Here is a 22,649-nt window from a genome sequence, read left to right as displayed (position 1 = left end):
CTCAAACACAATCTGTAACCTCATGGTCTGGCATATCCCCCACTCTACCATTACCATCAAGCCCGGGGATCAACCCTAGTTCAATGAAGAGTGTAAAAGGGCATGCCAGGAGCAGCACCAGTCATACCTAAAAATGAGCTGTCAACCTGGTGAAGCTATAACACAGGACTACTTGCATGCCAAACAGCAAGTGATAGACAGAGCTAAGTGATCCCACAACCAATGGATCAGCCCTAAGCCCTGCAGGCCTGCCACATCCCGTTGTAATTGGTGGTGGACAATTAAACAACTCACTGGAGGAGGAGGCTCCACAAATATCCCCATCCTCAATGATAAAGGAACCAAGCACATCAGTGCAAAAGATAAGGCTGAAGCATTTGCAACAAACGTCAGCCAGAAGTGCTGAATGGATGATCCACCTCGGCCTCCTCCAGAGGTCCCAGCATCACAGAGTTTTCTTTCAATTTGATTCACTTCAAGAAACAGCTGAGGGCACTGGATACTGCAAAAGCTATGGGCAATAGCACTGAAGACTTTTGCTCCAGAACTTGCCACGTCCCTAGCCAAGCTGTCCCAGCACAGCTACAACCCTGGCATCTACCCACCATTGTGGAAAATTGTACAGCCATGTCCTGTACACAAAAAGCAGGACAAATCCAACCCGGTCAATTACCACCCCATCAGCCTACTCTTGAACATCAGTAAAGTAATGGATGAGATCATCAATAGTGCTATCAAGCAGCACTTGCTTAGCAATAAGATGTTCATTGACACTCAGTTTGGGTTCCGCCAGGGCCACTCAGCTTCTGACCTCACTACAGCCTTGTTTCAAACATGGACAAAAGAGCTGAACTCCAGATGTGAGGTGAGAGTGACTGCCCTTGACATCAAGGCAGCATTTGACTGATTGTGGCATCAAGGAGCCCTAGCAAAACTGAAGTCAATGGAAATCAGGGGGAACACTCTCCACTGGTTGGAGTCATACCTAGCACAAAGGAAGATGGTTGTGGTTGTTGGAGGTCAGTCATCTCAGCTCCAGGACATCACTGCAGGAGTTCCTCAGGGTAGTGTCCTAGACCAAACCATCTTCAGCTGCTTCATCAATGACCTTCCTTCCATCATAAGGTCAGAAGTGGGGATGTTCGCTGATGATTGCACAATGTCAGCACCATTCGTGACTCCTCAGATACTGAAGCAGTCCATGTACAAATACAGCAAGACCTGGACAATATCAAGGCTTGGGCTGACAAGTGGCAAGTAACATTCGCGCCACACAAGTGCCAAGCAATGCCCATCTCCAACAGGAGAGAATATAACCATTGCCCCTTGACATTCAATGGTATTACCATCACTGAATGCCCCAGTATCAAATCCTGGGGGTTACCATTGACCAGAAACTGAACTGGACTAGCCATTTAAATACTGTGGCTACAAGAGTAGGTCAGAGGCTAGAAATCCTGCAGTAAGTAACTCACCTCCTGACTCCCCAAAACCTGTCCACCATCTACAAGTCACAAGTCAGGAGTCTGATGGAATACTCTCCATTTGCCTAGATGAGTGCAGCTCCAACAACACTCAGGAAGCTTCCACCATCCGGGACAAAGCAGCCCACTTGATTGGCATCCCTTCCACAAACATTCACTCCCTCCACCACTGACAAACACTGGCTTCAGTGTGTACCATCTACAAGATGCACTGCAGAAATTCACTAAGGTTCCTTAGGCAGCACCTTCCAAACCCACAACCACTATCATCTAGAAGGACAAGGGCAGCAGGTACACAGGGACACCACCATCTGGAAGTTCCCCTCCAAGCCACTCATCATTCTGACTCGGAAATATATCACCGCTCCTCCACTGTTTCTGGGTCAAAATCCTGGAACTCCCTCCCCAACAGCACTATGGGCGTACCTACACCACGTGGACTGCAGTGGTTCAAGAAGGCAGCTCATCACCACCTTCTCAAGGGCAATTAGAGATGGGCAATAAATGCTGGCCTAGCAAGTGAAGCTCACATCCCGTAAATGAATAAAAAGAAATGTTACCGTGGGGAGGAGTACAGTGGAAGCCATTTGTGAGATCAGGTTACAGGCTTCCTTACAGATCAATCAATATCGCAGACAGATGGCAGTTTCGTGTGGTCAACAGAGAGAAGAAGCTACTTGGCTTTACAAACTGCCACAGCTAGATGCGGGAGGGAGATGGTCTCTAGTCGAAGAGACACATCCCATAGCCATCTAAGGATTCCAGAAGATTCGTCCTGATGTAGCTGGATGGGGGACCCATTGGGACAGGCTTTATTTCTGGTGGTGAATTTAAAAAATTCCCTGAAAACTAAAGGAATTACCTGGAGGTGGTCAATTGAAGTTACTACTTGGCAAAATGGAGAAATGCAACTCCATTGAAAACTGGGAGCAAATGTAAGGACTTTGCTATAATGACTGTAATTCTGTGGAGAGTGCAACGTGTGATAGGTATAAAGAGGGAGCTTAAAGTATAATTTGCCTACAAAAATAAATAGGGTTTCTTCAATCGTGTTTTTTTTAGCCATTTGTTACAGTAAAAGTTTTTAAACGGGAAATCTTGTTCTATCCTGTTGTGCCGTCCTTTTCAGCTATTAACTGGAAGTTTGAATTTCTTTTTTAAATATTTCTGTTCTCCATTGGGCTCGTAACATCATCAACTGAGATCAGTTACTCACCACTGAACAAGAACTCAACATGGCAGCATCCTATTATTTCTAACTTGGTACTACACAGTGATGTTTTTATCGATTCAGCTATTGGGAGAGCTCCAAGATCAATATGAACTTTTGGTTACATAATATTTAGCATTTCACGATTTGAACTGCAACTTGCATACTCTCACATTCACAACTTTAGATACTTTTGCTGCTGCTTTGCATCTACGACTGCTGAAATCCTATCACATCTTTGTCATTTCTAGACTTCATTTCTTTGTTTCCTTCCTGACTCTGAAAATCCAAAGTTCCACTGGCCAGCACTAAGCCCCAGACACTCAACACCCCCATTCTCACTGACTCACAGTAACTCCCTGTAACATAGCAATACCCTGGGAGGTGATGGCGTAGCGGTTTTGTCACTGGACTAGTAATCTAGCGACCCAGGGTAATTCTCTGGGGACCAGGGTTTGAATCCTGCCATGGCAGATGGTGGAATTTGAATTGAACTTAAAATCTGGAATTAAAGGTCTAATGATGACTATTGTTATAAAAACCCATCTGGTTCGCTAATGTCCTTTTGTCCTAGCAAGTTATTCAGTTGAAACAAACTACTACAAAGTCTCAAAACAGGAATGAAACTGGGCGGACCACCTGGCTTCGACCTAGGCACCGGAAACAACAACGGCAATTACAGCCCTGTCGACCCTGCAAAGTCCTCCTTACTAACATCTGGGGGTAGTGTCAAAATTGGGAGATCTGTCTCACAGACTGGTCAACAACAGCCTGACATAGTCATCCTCACGGAATCATACCTTACTGAAATTCCCAGACACCACCATCACCATCCCTTGGTATATCCTGTCCCACCAGCAGGACAGACCCAGCAGACATGGCAGCACAGTGGTATACATTCGGGAGAAAGTTGCTCTGGTAGTCCTCAACATCGACTCCAGACCCCACGAAGTCTCATGGCATCAGGTCAAACAGGGGCAATGAAACCTCCTGCTGATTACCACGTACTGCCCTCCCTCAGCTGATGAATCAGTGTTCCTCCATGTTGAACATCACTTGGAGGAAGCACTGAGGGTGGCAAGGGCACAGGATGTACTCTGGGTGGTGGACTTCAATGTCCATCACCAAGAGTGGCTCGGTAGCACCACTACTGACCGAGCTGGCTGACTCCTAAATGACATAGGTGCTAGACTGGGTCTGCAACAGGTGGTGAGGGAACCAACAAGAGGGAAAAACATACTTGACCTCATCCTCACTAACCTTCCTGCCACAGATGCACCTGCCCATGACAGCATCAGTCCTTGTGGAGATGAAATCCCGCCTTCACATTGATAATACTCTCCATCGTGTTACCGCTGTGCTAAATAAGATAGATTTCGAACAGATCTAACAACTCAAGACTGTGGGCTATCAGCAGCTGCAGAATTGGACTCGAACAGAATCTGTAAGCTCATGACCCGGCATATCCCCCACTCAACCATCAAGACAGGGAATCAATCCTGGTTCAATGAAGAGTGCAGGAGAGCGTGACAGGAGCAGCACCAGGCATACATAAAAATGAGGTGTCAGCCTGTTGAAGCTATAACACAGGACTACTTGCGTGCCAAACAGCATAAGCAGCAAGTGATAGACAGAGCTAAGCGATCCCACAACATACGGATAAGATCTAAGCTCTAAGCTCTAAGCAGTCCTGCCACATCCAGTCGTGAATGGTGATGAACAATTAAACAACTCACTGGAGGAGGAGGCTCCACAAATATCCCCATCCCCAATAATGGAGGAGCCAAGCACATCAGTGCAAAAGATAAGGCTGAAGCATTCGCAACAATCTTCAGCCAGAAGTGCTGAGTGGATGACCTATCTTGGCCACCTCCGGAGGTCCCTGGCATCACAGACGCCAGTCTTCAGCCAGTTCGATTCACTCCATGTGATGTCAAGAAACGGCCGAAGGCACTGGATACTGCAAAGGGACCCTGATAATAGTCCGGTAATAGTACTGAAGACTTGTGCACCAGAACTTGCTGCACCCCTAGCCAAGCGGTTCCAGTACGGCTGCAACACTGGCATCTACCCGACCATGTGGAAAATTGCCCAGGTATGTCCTGCATACAAAAAGCAGGACAAATCCAACCCAGCCAATTACCACCCCATCACTCTACTTTTGATCATCAGTAAAGTAATGGAAGGGGTCATCAACAGTGCTATCAACTGTCACTTGTTTAGCAATACCCTGCTCACTGATGCCCAGTTTGGGTTCTGCCAGGGCCACTCAGCTCCTGACCTCATTGCATTCTTGTTCAAACATGGACAAAAGGGCTGAACTCCCAAGGTGCCCTTGACATCAAGGCAGCATTTGATCAAGTGTGACATCGGGGAGCCTTAGCAAAACTGGAGTCGATGGGAAACAGGAGGAAAACTCTCCGCTGGTTGGAGTCATACCTAGCCGAAAGGAAGATGGTTGTGGTTGTTGGAGGTCAGTCACCTCAGGCCCAGGACATCACTGCAGGGGTTCCTCAGGGCAGTGTCCTCAGCCCAATCATCTTTAGCTGCTTCATCAGTGACCTTCCTTCCATCATAAGTGGCAAGTAACATTCGTGCCACACAAGTATCAGGCAATGACTATCTCCAACAAGAGAAAATCCAACCATCACTCCTTGATGTTCAATGGCATTACCATCACTGAATCAACAACCTTGGGGGTTACCATTGACCAGAAACTGAACTGGACTAGCCATATAAACACTGTGGCTACAAGAGCAGGCCAGAGGCAGGAATCGTGCGACAAGTAACTCATCTCCTGACTCCCCAGTGCCTGTCCATCATCTACAAGGCACAAGTCAGGAGTGTGATGGAATATTCCTCACTTGCTTGGTTGAGTGCAGCTGCCACAACACTCAAGAAGCTTGACTCCGTCCAGACAAAGCAGCCTGCTTGATTGGCACCATATCCACAAACATTCACTCCCTCCACCACTGACGCACAGTAGCAGCAGTGTGTACCATCTACAAGATACATTGCAGGAATTCACCAAGGCTCCTTAGATAACACCTTCCAAACCCATGACCACCACCATCTAGAAGGCCAAGGGCTGTAGATAGATGGGAACACCACCACCTGAAGGTTCCCCTTCAAGTCACACACCATCCTGACTTGGAAATATATCGCTGTTCCTTCACTGTCACTGAGTCAAAATCCTGGAACTCCCTTCCTAACAGCAATGTGGGTGTACCCGCACCACATGGACTCAGTGGTTCAAGAAGGCAGCTCACCACCACCTTCTCAAGGGCAATTAGGGATGGGCAATAAGTGCTGACCCAGCCAGCGAAGCCCACATCCCATGAATGAATTTTTTTAAAAAGTGAAATATAAAATCCTTGCCTTTATTTACATATTCTTCCATGGAGCTTGCTACGCTCGACTTCTGCAACGACCTTCAACATTGCATCCCATCCCGTGCCTTCAGTTCCTGGACTTCTGTGTGCCTTGCGTCCCAGTTGAGCCTTTACCCATTTCAATCTCACTCTCCGGAACTCTGTCCCTAAACCCTTCTATCTTGCGACCTCTTTCCCCACTATTCAAAATCAGCAGAAAACCTAACTCTTCATCTCAAATGTTGGTTGCTTAGCCTAATTCTCCTACAAAGGTTCAGCACCTGTCCCTTTCCCAATGTGAGCACCTTGAAATTTTTTTCTATATTAAAGGTGCCATACAAATGCAAGTTGTTGTTGTAGATATAATCCCTTTGAAACACCAGCAGATTGATAAAGCCTCAGCTAAATACTTACCAAAGGTGCTTAATTGTTATTTTTTAATATTGCAAACCTTTTAAAATACTTATTTTACAAAGCAACTATTGATGTTCTTAGAAATAAAAGAAGAATTTGAATGCTGTGAAGACCCTGAAGATTTACTTGCAAAAGAAAATTTTATAGAAAAGCGTATTGGTATATTGAACAGTAAAAGGTTTGACTCTACTCCACTCCATCAAAATGAAAAATGTGTAGCATCCCAAAAAGGTAAGACATCTGGTCAAAATTTTTCAAACTTATAATTTCAAGCTGTTTTGGTAATGTTAATTTAAACCAGCATGTTATTTAACAAATAATATTCAGAAATTAATAGCGTAAGTAAAACATTTGCTTTGTTTTGTGAATTTTGTTCTCATGAAAGTGAGGGATGATGATCCATTTTGGAAAACCAATGTCTTTATCAGGCATGCTCAGATTCAGCACATCTGGTTAATAGCAGAGAAAAGTTTCCAATGCGCCTACTCGTGAGGAACTGGATTATTTTCTGCCCCAAATTCCATCCATAGCTGGCAGAAAAAGAATCATTCCACCCCAAACTGGAATGTACGGTCTCAGTTAAGAATGACTAATGTCCCAAGCCACTGCAACAATCTATTCCTCCAAAACACTACCAGCTCTGGGGTTTAATAAACTGGGAATCACTGGTGAAAGTGACCTTGGAGTTTATTTAAGTAAAACCCTGACTTCTTTGAAATTTTCTTGAGGTGTTCTTTACAGAATCATCATTTTCTGGGCTAAATTTTAGGACCACAAAAGACTGCCTTTGGATTGAGTTGAGGCTAAAATTTTGAAAATTTTGTACCTGACCTCTACTTGCCTCCAATCTATCCACTTCCATTTAATGGAGGTGGGACAAGGGGCAGCGTGCCAACCCTGTGCCCCAGAGGATGGCACTGCTTGTGGGCCAGAAGGAACGGGAGTACTTCCCCAGGACCCAAGTATCCCATCCATCAGAGCTCTCCCCATTCAAAGACTCATGGGTCAGAGATTGGTTTCCCACCCCACCACCCCCACGCCTGCCCCTTCCCCCCATCTCCAAGATCAGGGATTGAACCTCCTCCTCCTCTGGGATCAAGGATTGAACGCACCCCGGCTCTGGGATCAGACCCCCAGCCCCAGATTTGGGGTTTGGACCAACCTGGTCCTGTGGCCTCCTCTGGAGTCCTCCTCATCCATTTAGATGCCAGGCCTGTCAGTTAGGCTGACTTCCAAATAGAGAACCTGTCAAGGACAAAAGATGCACAAAGTGGAGTTAAAACTCCACAGCACGTGGGAAACCTTCTGTCCAATATCTCACCCGCCCCCGTCTTCATAATTCATCCATTAGTATCCAGGCCACTAGGTATTGTTTCCTACGTGTAAATTAATTTGAGTAAACTGACTAAAAAAAAAATGGCCTCAAATGACCAAGTTAAAACAAAGTGAAAGCAGCTGTGGTGTAATGTAACACATGGAGACCATGTTACACTGCACAAAGCAAAATTAGTTCTTTATTTGATGTTCCTGTCAGTGGAATAGGCTGAGCAGCTTTTGAGACTTGTTTGATATCCATCACTTTTAAGGCATTTATTAGACTCCTTTCTGCTTTCCACTCCTCAATGTCATTTGCCAATCTCAGCCTAAAGGCAGAGCTGTCACCTTTGTGGGAATGTCAAGAACGCATTAATTAGTGTGGAATCTGCCAGATTCCCTAAAAGGGCTGCAAGCTGCATTTTTACTGTCTAAATTTAATTCCTTCTCATGTGTAAAATACTGGGATATAAATAACAAAAGCAGCCAGAGGAAAAGAGACAGTTGTTATAGGGCTTGTCAGTTACTTTTTTTTAATGTCCTTGATGAGGTGGTGCTTCCCTCAGTGTAGAAAGAATTTGACGAAGGTGATACTCTTGTCTACTCATTCCTGCTGATAGTTTGTGTACATGATGAAACTGTCTATCTCTAAGGCTCTGCCAGTTTTAGCACAACACTGAGAGGCTAGATGTGTTCCTAGCTCTCATATTACCCCCACAGCCCATGATTCAACCCTACTACCATGGCACAGCTCACCATACATAACAGTCCCAGCAAAGCTTTGATGTCAAACTATGCCAGAGCCCGTGATGCCGATGTCCGTGATGCCGGTGTCCATGATGCCAGAGCCCACACTGTCAGAGTCCACCATGCCGGAGCCCACGATATCAGAGCCCATAATGTCACAAACCATGATGTCAGAGCTCGATTAAGTTCTATTTCAGAGCCCAATATCAGAGCCCGATGTCTCCCTGATATATTTGCCTGGTGTAAGAGCCAGGTGTGCTTGGCTGCTATCAGAGTCTGTTGTCTGAACCTGTGGCGTCAACTCACAATGTCTAGGTTGATTCTGTAGCCCGATTTTAGAGCCTGATGTTAAAGTTCCACCATCAGAGTCCAATGTCTGGGCTTGATGTCAGAGCCTGCAATGTCTGGACCCGTTGTCAAGTCCTGACCCTTGGATCTTATGTCTGAACCTGATCTACAGCCGAATATTAGTGCTGATATTGGAACCCGGTGTCACAGCTCAGTGTCTGAGTCTATTGCCAGAGCCCAATTTCAGTCTGATGCTAGAAGTGGTGGCAGATTTTGACGTTTGAGCCTGAGGTCAGACCATTATGACAAATCCTCTTGGCAGGCAGCGGAGTCAGGGCCCGATGTTAATGGCTGATGCCTGAGCACACAAAGCCAGCTCCTGCTTAATCTCTTTATATGTGAAGATCATTGTTAAATTTCTCTTATTTTAAAAAAAACTCATTCTTAGGAAGTTAGCATCACTGGCAAGGCTAGCATTTATCATCCATCCATAATTTCCTGGTGGGGAGCTGCCATCAACTGAGTGACTTGCTAGCCATTTCATAGGGCAGTTAAGTGTCAACCACATTGCTATAAGTCTGGAGTCACATCTAGGCCAGACTGGCTAAGGATGGCAGATTTCTTTCCTTGAAGGATATGAGTGAACCAGACAGTTGTTTTTTTACTGCAATCTGGTGGATCCATGATCACTATTAATGAGTCTAGCATTTTATTTCAGATTTATTAATTAGTTGAATTTAAATTCCTCAGCTACCGTAGTGGTACCGTAGTGAGTTTGAATTCATGTCTACAGATCATTAGTCCAGATCTCAGGATTACTAATCCAGTAACACTGTCACTATGCCACCTTCAGACATTAGCCTTATAAAACATTAATCTACTATGAAATTTGATCTGATATTAGGACATCTGACATCAGGAAAACTTGTCCAAAATCAGGGACTTGAAATTCATCTTTAGCAATATAGCAACAGAAGCCTGTTTGTGGCCTGCACAATATTGATGACATTAGAATGAATAACAATCAAGCTAAAACAAGGCGGCTGGTATCATACTACCCCCAATTGGTGTGTAGTCTGACAGCAGGGGCGGAATCATCCGTGCCGGCTGGGGTCGGGCGGCGTGAGCAGACAATATGAGGGTGAGGAGGTCCTCTAAGCCGACAATGATGGCGATGAGGCTCTCGCACTGGCCAGCAATAGCTCTCTGTGGCTCTTCATCGGCATGTGTGGGAGCCCCAGCCACCCCTTCTTCCAGAGGGTGCTGCTCCTCCCTGTGCGCAGCCAGGCGCCTCAGTTGCTGTCTTCTCCATTGTCTTCACTCTTTGTACGCCACGAGACATGCAGCTAGTTCACCAGGCTCCATGATCCTTATGTACTCTTCCTGCAGGATGAAAGAGAGAGAGACGCGTGGGTTAGCATGTGTGTCCTAAGAACCTCTCTTGGTTAAGTGAGAAGGTCCCTCAACGTATCCACTTGGATGGCCAGAGTTTAGTGCGCTGAATGGCCGCCCGAAACCCCACCCACCTACGCCCCACTCCACCTGACCGATTGGCAGCAGCTTTGCCCATTGGACTACCTGCTGTGCTCTCAGCTCAGGCGCAGGCATTCTCCTAACCTGCACTGCAGTTGAAACATCATTTACCCGCCCGCTACCACACTTAGTGCAAATTTGAGATGATTCTGCCCCAGGTGTGTGTTGATATCAAGAGTTGGTCTGACATAGGGAGGAGTGATTTGGTCTCCCATGAGTAGTTTAGCACTAGGTTTTGATCTGATATCAAAACTTGTTGGTCTGACTTGGAGGGAGGTCTAACATCGGTGGGTGATCTAACATTGGTGGGTAGCAAAGGGGAAGCACGTCATATGGCATTTTGAGTGTGGTTTGTCATTAGGCTTCTAGGGCTAAGATCTGAGCACATTTTGGATGAGCTACATAGTGGTATTGTACAGTATTGTCACAGCTTGGGTGAAAGGCTGAATACATTGTATTTGTTAGTAGGAGAACAGTGTCAGATACAGTTTAATACTGATAAACGTAAAGTATTGTACATTTTTTCCATTATTCTTGCATGGGACGTGGGCATCGCTGGCAAGGCCAACATTTGCTGCCCACCTCCTATTGCCCTTGAACTGAGTGGCTTGCTGAGCCATTTCAGAGGGCAGTTAAGAGTCAACCACATTGCTGTGGATCTGGACCAGGTAAGGATGGCAGGTTTCCTTCCCTAAGGGGCATTAGTGAACCAGGTGGGTCTTTACGGCAATCAATGATAGCTTCATGGTCACCATTACTGACACTAGCTTTATAATTCCAGATTTATTAACTGAATTTAAATTCCACCAGCTGTCATGGTGGGATTTGAACCCATGTCCCCAGACCATTACACTGGGCCCCTGGATTACCAGTCTAGCGACATTACCACTAGGCGACCATATCCCCCATAGGAAGATAAATAGGGTACATGCTCCGAATCTTTTTAAAATGTTTAAGGATGAAGAAGAAAGTGATCTCAGCATATTAATAGTCAACATTCATGTGCCCAAACATTGCCAAGTAGCAATCGAAAAGACAAAATAATGAAGTTCAGGTTAGAACTGGTCAGTGCTCTGGCTCGATCAGATATTGAGCATAGTGCCCAGTTCTGGTCCTCGGTGCAGTGGAGACATTCAAGCTCTGGAGACTGCAGGGGAGCACAAAACTGATCCTTGGCATCAGAAGATGGTAAGTTATGAGGAAATAAACTGGTGGAACTTGGCTCTGCAATCTTGAAAACAGTAGAGAGATCTTACAGCGATACAAAAGTGTAAATGTTACAAAAAATTTAGATCAAACACAATTTCAAATTAAATTGTGACAGTTAGACAAATGGGCACAGGTTTAAACTTTCTAAAAGTAATTTTAGGCCGAATGTGAGGAGGTTCTCCATACAAAGTTTAAAGAGTGTGTAGAATGGACATTTTGAGGCAAAAACCCTGAAATAAATTAAGACGGTGTGATGCAGATAAGACACAGTTGGTTCTTTAAATTTAAAAGGATTTCTTTATCTGTATCTATCAGGATCCACCTGAAGCAAAATATGTAAACCATGGAGAATAAAACGCTCTGAGACATCTTCTACTTGGAGGGGTGCTTTATAAATGCAAGTTGATGATGTAACGTTTCCAAAGAATTCATTGTTTTTATCATCTCTGAATAAACTGTTGGATTTATGAATGTTTACAGCTCTTAATGAACTATGCAGCTTGTTAGCTGGTTGAAAAGTTCGAAGTTGACTAGTAGTAAGGATTCTGATGGCCAGGTTCAGTTGGGTGACATTACAGAATTAATTTGGCACAGTTCCAACTAGAAGAGACCCAGGTGCAGTTTGATTGCTAGATGATAGTAACCATGGAAATAGGTGAATTTTAATTTCTAAAGGAGGCCCATATGGAGCTGTGATTAATTTTTGGAGCATGTGAGATGAATTAAAATTGATTACATCATTAAACCAAAATGAGTGAGACTCACTTCAGATAAATAAGAGTTGACAAGACTTACATAAGGACAAGAAGGTGACTGGTTCGTGAACCACGGAGAAGTCTGTGAGAATTGATGGATCTTCTCTGTAAATTCCTCCTCTGTTCCTATGTTGAGACACTAAATCATCATTTCCACCCCACCCCCGTCCCATCTTAACCAGGACTGGGTGCTTGCTACAGGGGGAATTGTTCTTGTAAACATGCTCTGTACCACTGGATTGTGGATGACTGAAATGCAGTTGGGTCAAATGTATCAGAAGCTACGTCTCCATTATCATGGCTAAATTAATTTTGTGACAAAAACATGTTTGTGCAGTGGGTGTTATTATTCGTTGCAGAATTCAACCCATGGAAATGCAGATGGGCTTTCATGTCAAGAATACAACATTTTTCGGTCCAATTTTGTACCCCCCTCTCATGTATGCACTGATTTTTGTTGGGCCAGTGTCTCTGTTTTCTTGTCCATTTCTCATATGTGTACACAGGCTATTTGAATAGAAAAGGTCTTGCTGCTGAACCTGATCCAATCCTTGATCAATGTCTGCACATGCACTTTCCAGCAGGTGTCGCTACAGACATGGGTGTGATTCCAAGCTGATTTTTCCCTGTTGCCCTGGGCTCCAACAACTGCCCTGGCCAAGGCGAGATCAGCACAAACCAGGGACCAAATATGGGACATCCAAGTTTGTATTGCTTAATATTACAACTTAGTGCCTGCACACACTGTGGTAAAACTTTGCCCAGCAAAAATACAAAATGATAAAATTACCCATACTGGGCCTTTAACTATGGGTATTAAGGGACATAGGTGTGAAGTTTTCAAATGAAGAGTGAAATACAAAACTTTAGAACACAACTTTATACAGGAAGCCCTGGAGTATTGTTTGAAAAGGGAAAAGTTTTTATTCTAGACATAAACTATTTCTATTATTCACAAGATCTTAAAATGAATTAAATATTGCACTCTTGTTTAATTTTTAATGCAATAAAAGAAAAATTGAAAATGTAACTGGTGCATTAAATTCAGATTGAGATAATTATCTGGTCATTTATCTTGTTGCTGTATGTAGGACCTTATTGTGTGCAAATTGGCTGTTGAGTCTGCCTATATTTATAATAGTGACACGTCAAAAAATTGCTGACTTGACAATGATGAGATTTTGATTTTGGGTTTTGAAAAGTGAATTATGAACATATGTACTTATAAAAATGATAGACAGGAAAAGACCTACTTGTCCATCTACTTGCATTGCCATGTCTCCAAAGTACTTTATGTGCAATGAATTATTTTGGAGTGCCATAATTACATTTATGTGGCCATGCTGAAAGAGAACAGTGGTAGTAATCAGAAACAGTTTCTCAGCTATGTTCAGGGTCAGAGGACCATAAAAAATTGTATTGGGCCTTTGGAAGATGCTCAAGTACAGATGAAAAAGGACTCTCAAGTTTATGACTCTGAACATTTGTAGAGATCTTTACCCTTGAAGACGATGTTTGACTGAGAGCATTAAGAGGTGCTGTTAACAGTAAATAGTTAATATTAAAATAGATAAGGTTATCACCTTAAATGGAAAAGGAACTTTAAAATGGCTGCCAACCCAAATAATAGCTACCCAAGGCTCCTTAAAGAAATGGGGCAGATGCTAATTGCCCATATCTTTAATAGTTCACTGAAGAATGGGAATATTCCCTCATGGTAGAAGGCTGCCAAAGTTATTTAAATATTTATAAAAGTGTGATAAGGCAGCACGGAATAACTATAATCCCATTAGCTTGACTCCAGTAGTAGGTAAAATACTCAAAGATATCCTCAGAGATGCCTTAAATGGCCACTTAAAAAGAGAAGGCATTATCAAGGACACCAGACACAGCTTCTGGAAAAGAAAGCCGTGTTTTACTGATTTGATAGCCAAATTTTTTTGTTCTTTCACAGGATGTGGGCATTGCTGGCTAGGCCAGCATTTGTTGCCCATCCTTCATTTCCCTTCAGAATATAGTGGTGAGCTGCCTTCTTGAACCACTGCAGTCCATGTAGACCCACAGTGCTGTTAGGGAGTTCCAGAATTTTGACCCAGCGACAGTGAAGGAATGGCGATATAGTTCCAAGTCAAGCTGGCGTGTGGCTTGGAGGGGAACTTGAAGGTGATGGTGTTCCCATGCATCTGCTGCCCTTGTCTGTCTAGATGGTAGAGGTCGCGGGTTTGGAAGGTGCTTCCGAAGGAACTTTGGTGAGTTGCTGCATTGCATCTTATAGGTGGTACACACTGCAGCTACTGTGCATTAGTGGTAGAGGGAGTGCATGTAGAAGGTGGTAGATGGGGTGCTGATCAAATGAGCTGTTTTGCCCGGTGTAGAGTTTCTTGAGTGTTGTTGGAACTGCACTCATCCAGGCAAATGGAGAGTATTCCATCAGACTCCTGACTTGTGCCTTGTGGACAGGCTTTGGGGAGTTAGGAGGTGAGTTACTCGCCACAAAATTCCCAACCTCTGACCTGCTTTTGTAACCAAAGCATTTGTATGGGCTGGTCCAGTTCAGTTTCTAGTCAATGGTAAACCCCAGGAGGTTGATAATGGGGGATTCAGTGATGATAATGCCATTGAATGTCAAGGGGAGATGGTTAGATTCTGTCTTGTTGAAGATGGTCATCGCCTGGCACTTGTGTGGAATGTTGTCCAGGTCTTGCTGCATATGGACACTGACTGCTGCATGAAGAGTCATGAATGATACTGAACATTGTGCAATCATCAGTGAACATCCCCACTTCTGGCCTTATGATGGAGGGAAGGCCACTGATGAAACAGCTGAAGATAGTTGGGCTTAGGACACACCCTGAGGAACTCCTGCAGTGATGTCCTGGGACTGAGATGATTGACCTCCAACAACCACAACCATCTTTCTTTGTGCTAGGATTAAAGCAAAAAACTGTGGATGCTGGAAATTGAAAACAAAAACAAAAATACCTGGAAAAACTCAGCAGGTCTGGCAGCATCTGTGCCTTTTTTTTCCTTAGTTCTGTTGAAAAGTCATGTGGACTCGAAACGTTAACTGTGCTCCCTTCCACAGATGCTGCCAGACCTGCTGAGTTTTTCCAGGTATTTTTGTTTTTGTTTTCTTTGTGCTAGGTATGGCTCCATCCATTGGAGAGTTTTCCCCTGATTCCCACTGAATTCAGTTTTGCTGGGGCTCCTTGATGCCACACTCTGTCAAATGCTGCCTTGATGTCAAGGGCAGTTACTCTCACCTCACCTCTTGAGTTCAGCTTTTTTGTCCATGTTTGGACAAGGGCTTGAATGAGATCAGGGGCTGAGTGGCCCTGGTGGAACCCAAACTGAGTGTCAGTGAGCAGTTTATTGCTATGTAAGTGTCGCTTGATAAGACTGCCGCCGACACCTTCCATCACTTTGCTGATGATGGAGAGTTTATTGATGGGGGGTTTATTAGCCACATTGGATTTGTCCTGCTTTCTGTGGTTAGGACGTACCTGGACAATTTTCCACATTTTATTATCCATACCTGGGTAAATGCCAGTGTTGTGGCTGTACTGGAACAGTTTGGCTAGGGGTGCAGCTAGTTCTAGAGCATAAGTCCTCAGTACTACTGCCAGAATGTTCTCAGGGAATATAGCCTTTGCAGTATGCAGTGCTTTCAGTAGTTTCTTGATGTCATGTAGAGTGAATCGAATTGGCTGAAGACTGGCATTTGTGATGTGGGAGACTACAGGAGAAGGCCATGATGGATCATCCACTTGGCACTTCTGGCTGAAGATGGTTGTAAATGTTGCCTTTTGCACTGATGTGTTAGGCTCGCCCATCATTGAGGATGGGAATATTTATGGAGCCTCCTCCCCCAGTTAGTTGTTTAATTTTCAACCACCCTGCATGACTGAATGTGGCAGGACTGCAGAACTTAGATTTGATCCATTGGTTGTGTGATTGCTTAGCTTTATCTACCACTTGCTGCTTTCGCTGTTTGGTATGCAAGTAGTCCTGTGATGTAGCTTCACCAGGTTGACACCTCATTTTTAGGTATGCCTGGTACTGCTCCTGGCATGTCCTCCTGCACTCTTTATTGAACCAGGGTTGATTCCCTGGCATAAGGGTAATGGTAGATTAGGGAAAATGCTGGGCCATGAGGTTACAGATTGTGGTTGAATACAATTCTGCTGCTGCTGATGGTTCACAGTAACTCATGGATGCCCAGTTTTGAGTTGCTAGATCTGTTTGAAATCTATCACATTTAGCATGGAGGTAGTGACACACAACATGATAGAGGGTAGCCTCAATGTGAAGATGGGACTTTGTCAGCACAAGGACTGTCGGGTGGTCACTCCTACCAATACTATCAGGGACAGTTGCATTGGTGGATTAGTGGTAGATTGGGGAAGATAAGGTCAAGCAGTTTTTTTTCCCTCTTGTTGGTTCCCTCACTGCAGATCAATGTTACTATCCGGGGAACTTTTTTGTTTAAAGTAGACAAAGTTTGAAATCCCAGTTACCCACTCAGAGAATAAAGCCACAAGATACCATGGTTTTGAAGAAACAAATTAAATTTAATTATACTAAGTCAGAAAAGTAAAACAATTTACAATATCTATCTTATACTCTAACATTCAGATTTAACATGAGGTAAATGTGAATAACCTGGTAAACTGTGGTCGAATGCACCACACTGCACATTAAATGGCAGATGTGACCACAGATTTCTCAGCAACCCACCCAGACATCAATGACTACTATGAGTCACAAAATCTCGTTATAACTCTGTCTCCCGCATTAGAGATTTCAGCATTTCACTTTCAAAAATCTAGCCTCTGAATGCCCTCCAACATCACTCCGACTCGGGGACTGCCTCAATGACTGCTCACCTCCTGATGGTTAAATCTCTTCTCCTGAGGCTGTGTGTCATGGGATTCACAAATCTGCACTGTCGCATCTAATTACTGGCACACTTCCAATTCTATCACAGATTGCTAGCTTCACTAAGCTGGCACTGCCCCTGGGTTTTTCTGAACGCCTGTGTCCTGGCTGCACCGAGCCATAAATAGCTCCCAGGGTTTCTTTTGAGCCCTAACCCTCTCCAGCACAGAACCAGCAACCTTCTGCCACCTTCTCAGCTCCCCAGGACTTCTCTGAGCCTTAACTCTCTCCAGCATGGAATCCCCTCTCTCAACAAACACAAAGATACATAGAAACCAGAGAACCTTCCTAAGCTCAACCTATCTCCATGATGGCATAGCCTTTCAGGGTTCACTGACTGCTGTTAAACTAATTTAGCTCTAACTCCCAAAACAAAATATTTATCTGGACTGCACTTTTTTGCAAGTAGTATAGACACCACGTCTCTAGTTCTCCAGCTAAATAAGCCTGTCTACTATTTTAGGATCTTACTTTTATAGCCATTAACACCTGTAGTCAACAGGTCCCTGATCTTTTAAGTGTAATAGACTCCAAGCTGCTTTGGTTGCATTTTTTCCATTTTCTACAGTTAAGCTTTATTCTTCCTGAATTAAAAATTCTCTCCAAAATATTAACATGAACCATGAATTAGATATTTGTCACACCCAGTTCACCAGCTAAGTCCTTTAGAACTCTGCCAGCTTGATCAGTAGCCACTCTGACTCAGACTGCCTCAATGCCTGCACACCTCTTGATGGTTAAATCTCTTCTCCTGAGGCTGTGTCACGGGATTCACCAATCCGCACTCTCGCCTCTAATTACTGGCTCACTTTCAACTCTATCACAGACTACCGAGCCAGTCTTGGTGATGGACATTGAAGTCCTCCGCCCAGAGTACATTCTGTGCCCTTGCCACCATCAGTGCTTCCTCCAATTGGTGTTCAACATGGAGAAGCACTGATTCATCGGTGGGGGTTGGGGGGGGGTGGGGGGAGAAAGGGCAGGTGCATTAGGCAGTAACCAGCAGGAGATTTCCTTGTTCATGTTTGACTTGATACCGTGAGTTTTCATGGGATCTGGAGTGAATGTTGAGGACTCCCAGGGCAACTCTATCCTGACTGCGCTGCCATCCGTGGTGGGTCCGTCCTGCCAGTGGGACAGGACATGCCACGGATGTTGGTGTCTGGGACATTGCCTGTAAGGTATCACTTGGTGAGTATGACTGTGTCAGGCTTTTGATTGACTAGGCTATGATCAGTTCTCCCAATGTTGACACAAGCCCCCAGATGCTAGTAAGAAGGACTTTGCAGAGTTGACAAGGCTGGGTGTGCCATTGTCATTTCCAGTGTCTGGGTTGATGCTGGGTGTTCAGTCAGGTATCATTCCTTTTAGACTACATAGCAGATTGATAAAACTGACTGGCTCGCTAGGCCATTTCAGAGAGCATTTAAGAGTCAACTACATTGCTATGGGTTGACCAGGTAAGGCCATTAAAGGACATTAGTGATTCAGATGGGTTTTTATGAAAACTGATGAAATTTTCATGGACACCCTGAATGAGACAAGCATTTTTAAATCCCAGATTTATTAATTGAATTTAAATTCCATCAGCTGCCATGGTGGGATTTGAACCTGTGTCCCCAGAACATTAGCCTAGGCCTCTGGATTAGTAGTTTAGTAACATTACCCCTATGCCGCCACCACCAAGCCCCCTCCCCACCCCGGATGAAGATATCCTACCGGACTTTCAGAAAGCTTTTGACAAGGTACCTCACAAGAGACTTACCTTGTGGAATATATGCTAATCTGCAGTGATAAATTGAGAATTGGCTAAATGTCTGCAGGTAGAATGTTGTGTCAATGGATTTGGATCTGCTTGGAGACTGGTGTCTTTAAGGCATTGATGTAATGACCTTTGATATTTACAATTTTCATTAATAATGTCGATTATGGAAGACAGCAAGATATGTGCCAGTATTACAGCTGTAGGAGGTGCTTGCTTACTCTAAGCAGATCACATTGTGTTGGGAATGGACCCCTGCTTGGCAAAAGATGTTCAACTTAGAAACTGTAGTGTTATGCATGTGGGCAGGTTAAATGATAAATATGCATTCACCCTACTGGGAGCAGAATTGAGGCCAGCAGTGAGAAAGAGATCTGGGTGCTACACTACATCACTCTTTAAACGTTTATGAGCAACATTGTGAGACTATAGCTAAAGCCAACTAAACTGTGGGTAGAACCATGACCTAGTTTTAATGAAGGGTGTTGCATCGCACATGGTTATAGTATAAGGGGTGAATTGATGAGTGACAGAGCTATTCCTTTCTCACCACAAATGTATGCTTTGCTTCCATGAGCTTATTTTTCAATAAGCACTTTTTAGTTTGTATTCTTTTTCCTGGTATTTACCTTAAACTTTTCTTTTCGTTAGAGGCCACTCAGTCACTCCCAGTAGAATCAGCAACTTTGCAAATTTATTACCGTATGAAGATTGACCAGATTCAACAACAACTTCAGGCGAAAAAATCAGAATCCTGCAAACATGGAAAGCGACATTCAACCAAGCCATTGAAAAGAGAGACTGCTCCTCAGCAAAGCTGCATTGTACCCCAGCATCTGATAAACCAAGTACGGCTTAAATGCATCTCAGAGACAGTTAAACAGGTACTCCAGATTACATTACATTTTCATTGAAATTACAGTTTGCTCATGTATTTGTTGCAGCAGAATAAAAGTAGATGGTATCCTAATGGAATTAGAGCCAAGGCATGAGTGGCAATTAAGCAAGTTATTTAATTACCATTTTCTCTCCTCCTCTCCTGAAGCTTATTTCTGGTCCAAATACATTAGGGATTCTCCATTCTTCATGTTTTTGCTAATATCAGCTTTAGAAGCAGTTGGGGTGCAATAGTTGGTCTTAACAACCTCAGAAAGGTTTAGGGGAGAAACAATGAGTGTTGTTATTTCAGTGACCCAGCTGAAAAGGAGGTCATTCAGCTGACTCCAATCTGACCTCACCTGAGCCCCAATTTTAACTTGGGGCAGGAATTGGAGAGTGTGACAGCTGAAGCATGTGAGGATCTGTCCGGCCTCTCAAACGGTGAACCTGGAAGATTTGAGTTCCTGGCCCACATGATCATGCTGACTCCCAACCAAAACTGGCAGCAATAATGTTACCTCCAGCAAGTAGGAGTTTCAATTCAGTGGGACAGGGGTGGAGGTGAGGGGGTAGGGGTGGGGATGCCACTGGGCCTCATGGAAATGTTTTTCAGCAAGGCAAGCCAGGACTGGTGAGGAGGGGGAATTGTGAAGGCCCATGCCCAGGGGAGGGAGGAAACACATGCCAAGAGTTTAAGACCAAAATATCCTTACTGGGCTAGGAGGAACACTCTTAACTGGGCCTCCTTCAACCAGGAGTGTTGCTGCCGCTAATTTTTGCTGCTGGCTGTGCGACTGTATGGTACTTGGTCATGCACACAGTTAAAATGCTTTGTGTGTTCCAATGATGTCACTGGGAAGTGACTTTGCCATTTGAATTAGGCCCCCACTCCTCTAAGGCCTGAAACCAGGCAAATTAAGATGGTGGGACAGGAATGAAACATAAACACCCAGGCTATCTTAACCCTGTCATGTTGCATTATTTCCTCTTGAGGCAGGACTCAAACCCAGGACTCTGATTTTATCAATGCTCACTCTCTAGCAGCAGTCATCGGATAATGATCAGGAAAAGGAACCCCCACTGATTTTCTTGCCCATGGGTTCTGCAGTCAGTTGGGTGGCTTAATGTGGCCCAGCTCAGATCAGCAAACACAGACTGAAAATCAAACCAGTGATTATCTGGGGGCATATGACATTTTATTAGAATTCAGAATAAGACTTTCAAGCAACAGCAAAACAAGTTTTCTTTTGCAGCTAAACTTTTAAAGGTTGCTCTTGTGGCAATTGGTATTGTGGTGATAGATACTTTCCAACTTGACTCTAATTGCTTTTGATTTCTGAGTTTCACTATGCATACCACATAATCAGCCTTAGTCAAACCTTCTTGTAACTTCATTTAGTGGCAGCCAAATATCACAAGCAGCTCCGTGATAAGGAGACCACGGTGGAGAGAAAAGTGGGATGGCTGTCTAACAATTCCAGAAATATAACTGATTAAATCGGCACTGATGCATTGCAGTGAATGGAATGTTGGAATTCGAAACCAGGTTTTGCAGCTGTGATATACCTTTCATGTGGGATTATCCACTGTACCGTATAATTTAAAATTACTGCAAATCATACCTACATTCCATCCTTGGCACTATGGCATAACCACCCTTGTGTGGATTTGAAACAATTACATTTGCAATGCAGCTGGGAAGAGCTTGCTAAAATGGTGCACTATTTTTAGATACTGCTGCCGTCAACAATGTTCAGAATTTCAAGAAGCAAGCCTGAACCAGTGAAATGAGATTGAATGCAGAGAACGTTCGTTTAATGCATCTTTGATTATTTGAAGCTTGACATATGTCAGGCAAGAAAACAATTACGGCCTGCAAACAAGTGTAAAAAGCCAGTGATATCATTCTTGCGTTGTTGAACTTTTGCCTCAGGTTATTTTCTTGTGTTCACTGCTGAAGATCACTCCCATAAAAAAAAGTTCTCATTCCCTATGAACCAGAGCAAGCCTTTGCTTGTTCAATATCCAGGTCATTCTAGCAAGAACAGATACTGAATGGAGGCCCTTGTCAGTGTATTCAGATTAGTAAATGTATTAAATGCCCCACACATTCCCAGACTTCAGAAAGTAGTAAAATAAGCACTCTATCAGACTTTGGTTTAATCTATAAACTACTATTTATTTCCAGTAAATGTTACTTCTATAAATTAAAGTTAAAGGGTGGGGTAAGGGGCACTCATTGGACTTGTGCACAAATATAGAGACACCTTTCTATCCGACTGTCTGCCTGTCTTTCATGGTTAGTCCACGCCTGGGTTGTCCTTGGAGAGGGAGAACTCGGTGTCCTCCGGTACACTTGAGGCCTTCTGCAGCTGGTGGGCAGTGCAGGGGCTGGAGTGCATTATCCCTCCCCAAAATGTTATTTTAATTTAAATTATTGAGTTTCCTTTAAAGTTTTGTTTTTTTTGTTACAGTGCCCCTTTAATGGGCGGTTCATTAGCTAATTAGTTTATTTGTTTAACTGTTGTACTCAAACTATAAAGAGACACTTATTGACACTGGTAGTGGGTTGTAGAGTTAGGAACTTTACTTCTGCAATGTTTCACTTTGTGCATAAATCTAAAACTGAATAAAGATTAACTTCTGGTCTCCTCCTTCGCCAACTGGCAGCAGGAAGTTTAACAGTAAATAGATAAGTAAACAGTAAGTTAACAGTAATAAATAGACTTGGCTATTCAAGTGCAG

General features: G+C 43.9%; 1 protein-coding gene across 2 annotated transcripts in view; it reads left to right on the top strand.

Annotated features, from left to right (window-relative positions):
- LOC144683323 (uncharacterized) overlaps positions 1-22,649 on the top strand; it is a 68,167-nt gene that overhangs the window by 16,840 nt on the left and 28,678 nt on the right. For both annotated transcript variants that reach the window (XM_078546259.1, XM_078546260.1), the window contains exons 3-4: positions 6,561-6,710; positions 19,677-19,909. In XM_078546259.1, coding sequence (XP_078402385.1) covers positions 6,561-6,710; positions 19,677-19,909 — 383 coding nt within the window. The remainder of the gene's footprint in view (positions 1-6,560; positions 6,711-19,676; positions 19,910-22,649) is intronic.

The sequence above is a fragment of the Cetorhinus maximus genome, chromosome 8 (genome assembly GCF_964194155.1).
Source record: "Cetorhinus maximus chromosome 8, sCetMax3.hap1.1, whole genome shotgun sequence".
Classification (NCBI taxonomy): Eukaryota; Metazoa; Chordata; class Chondrichthyes; order Lamniformes; family Cetorhinidae; genus Cetorhinus; species Cetorhinus maximus.
Note: the sequence above shows the minus strand (reverse complement) of the source record. Positions and strands in the feature narration are given on the sequence as shown.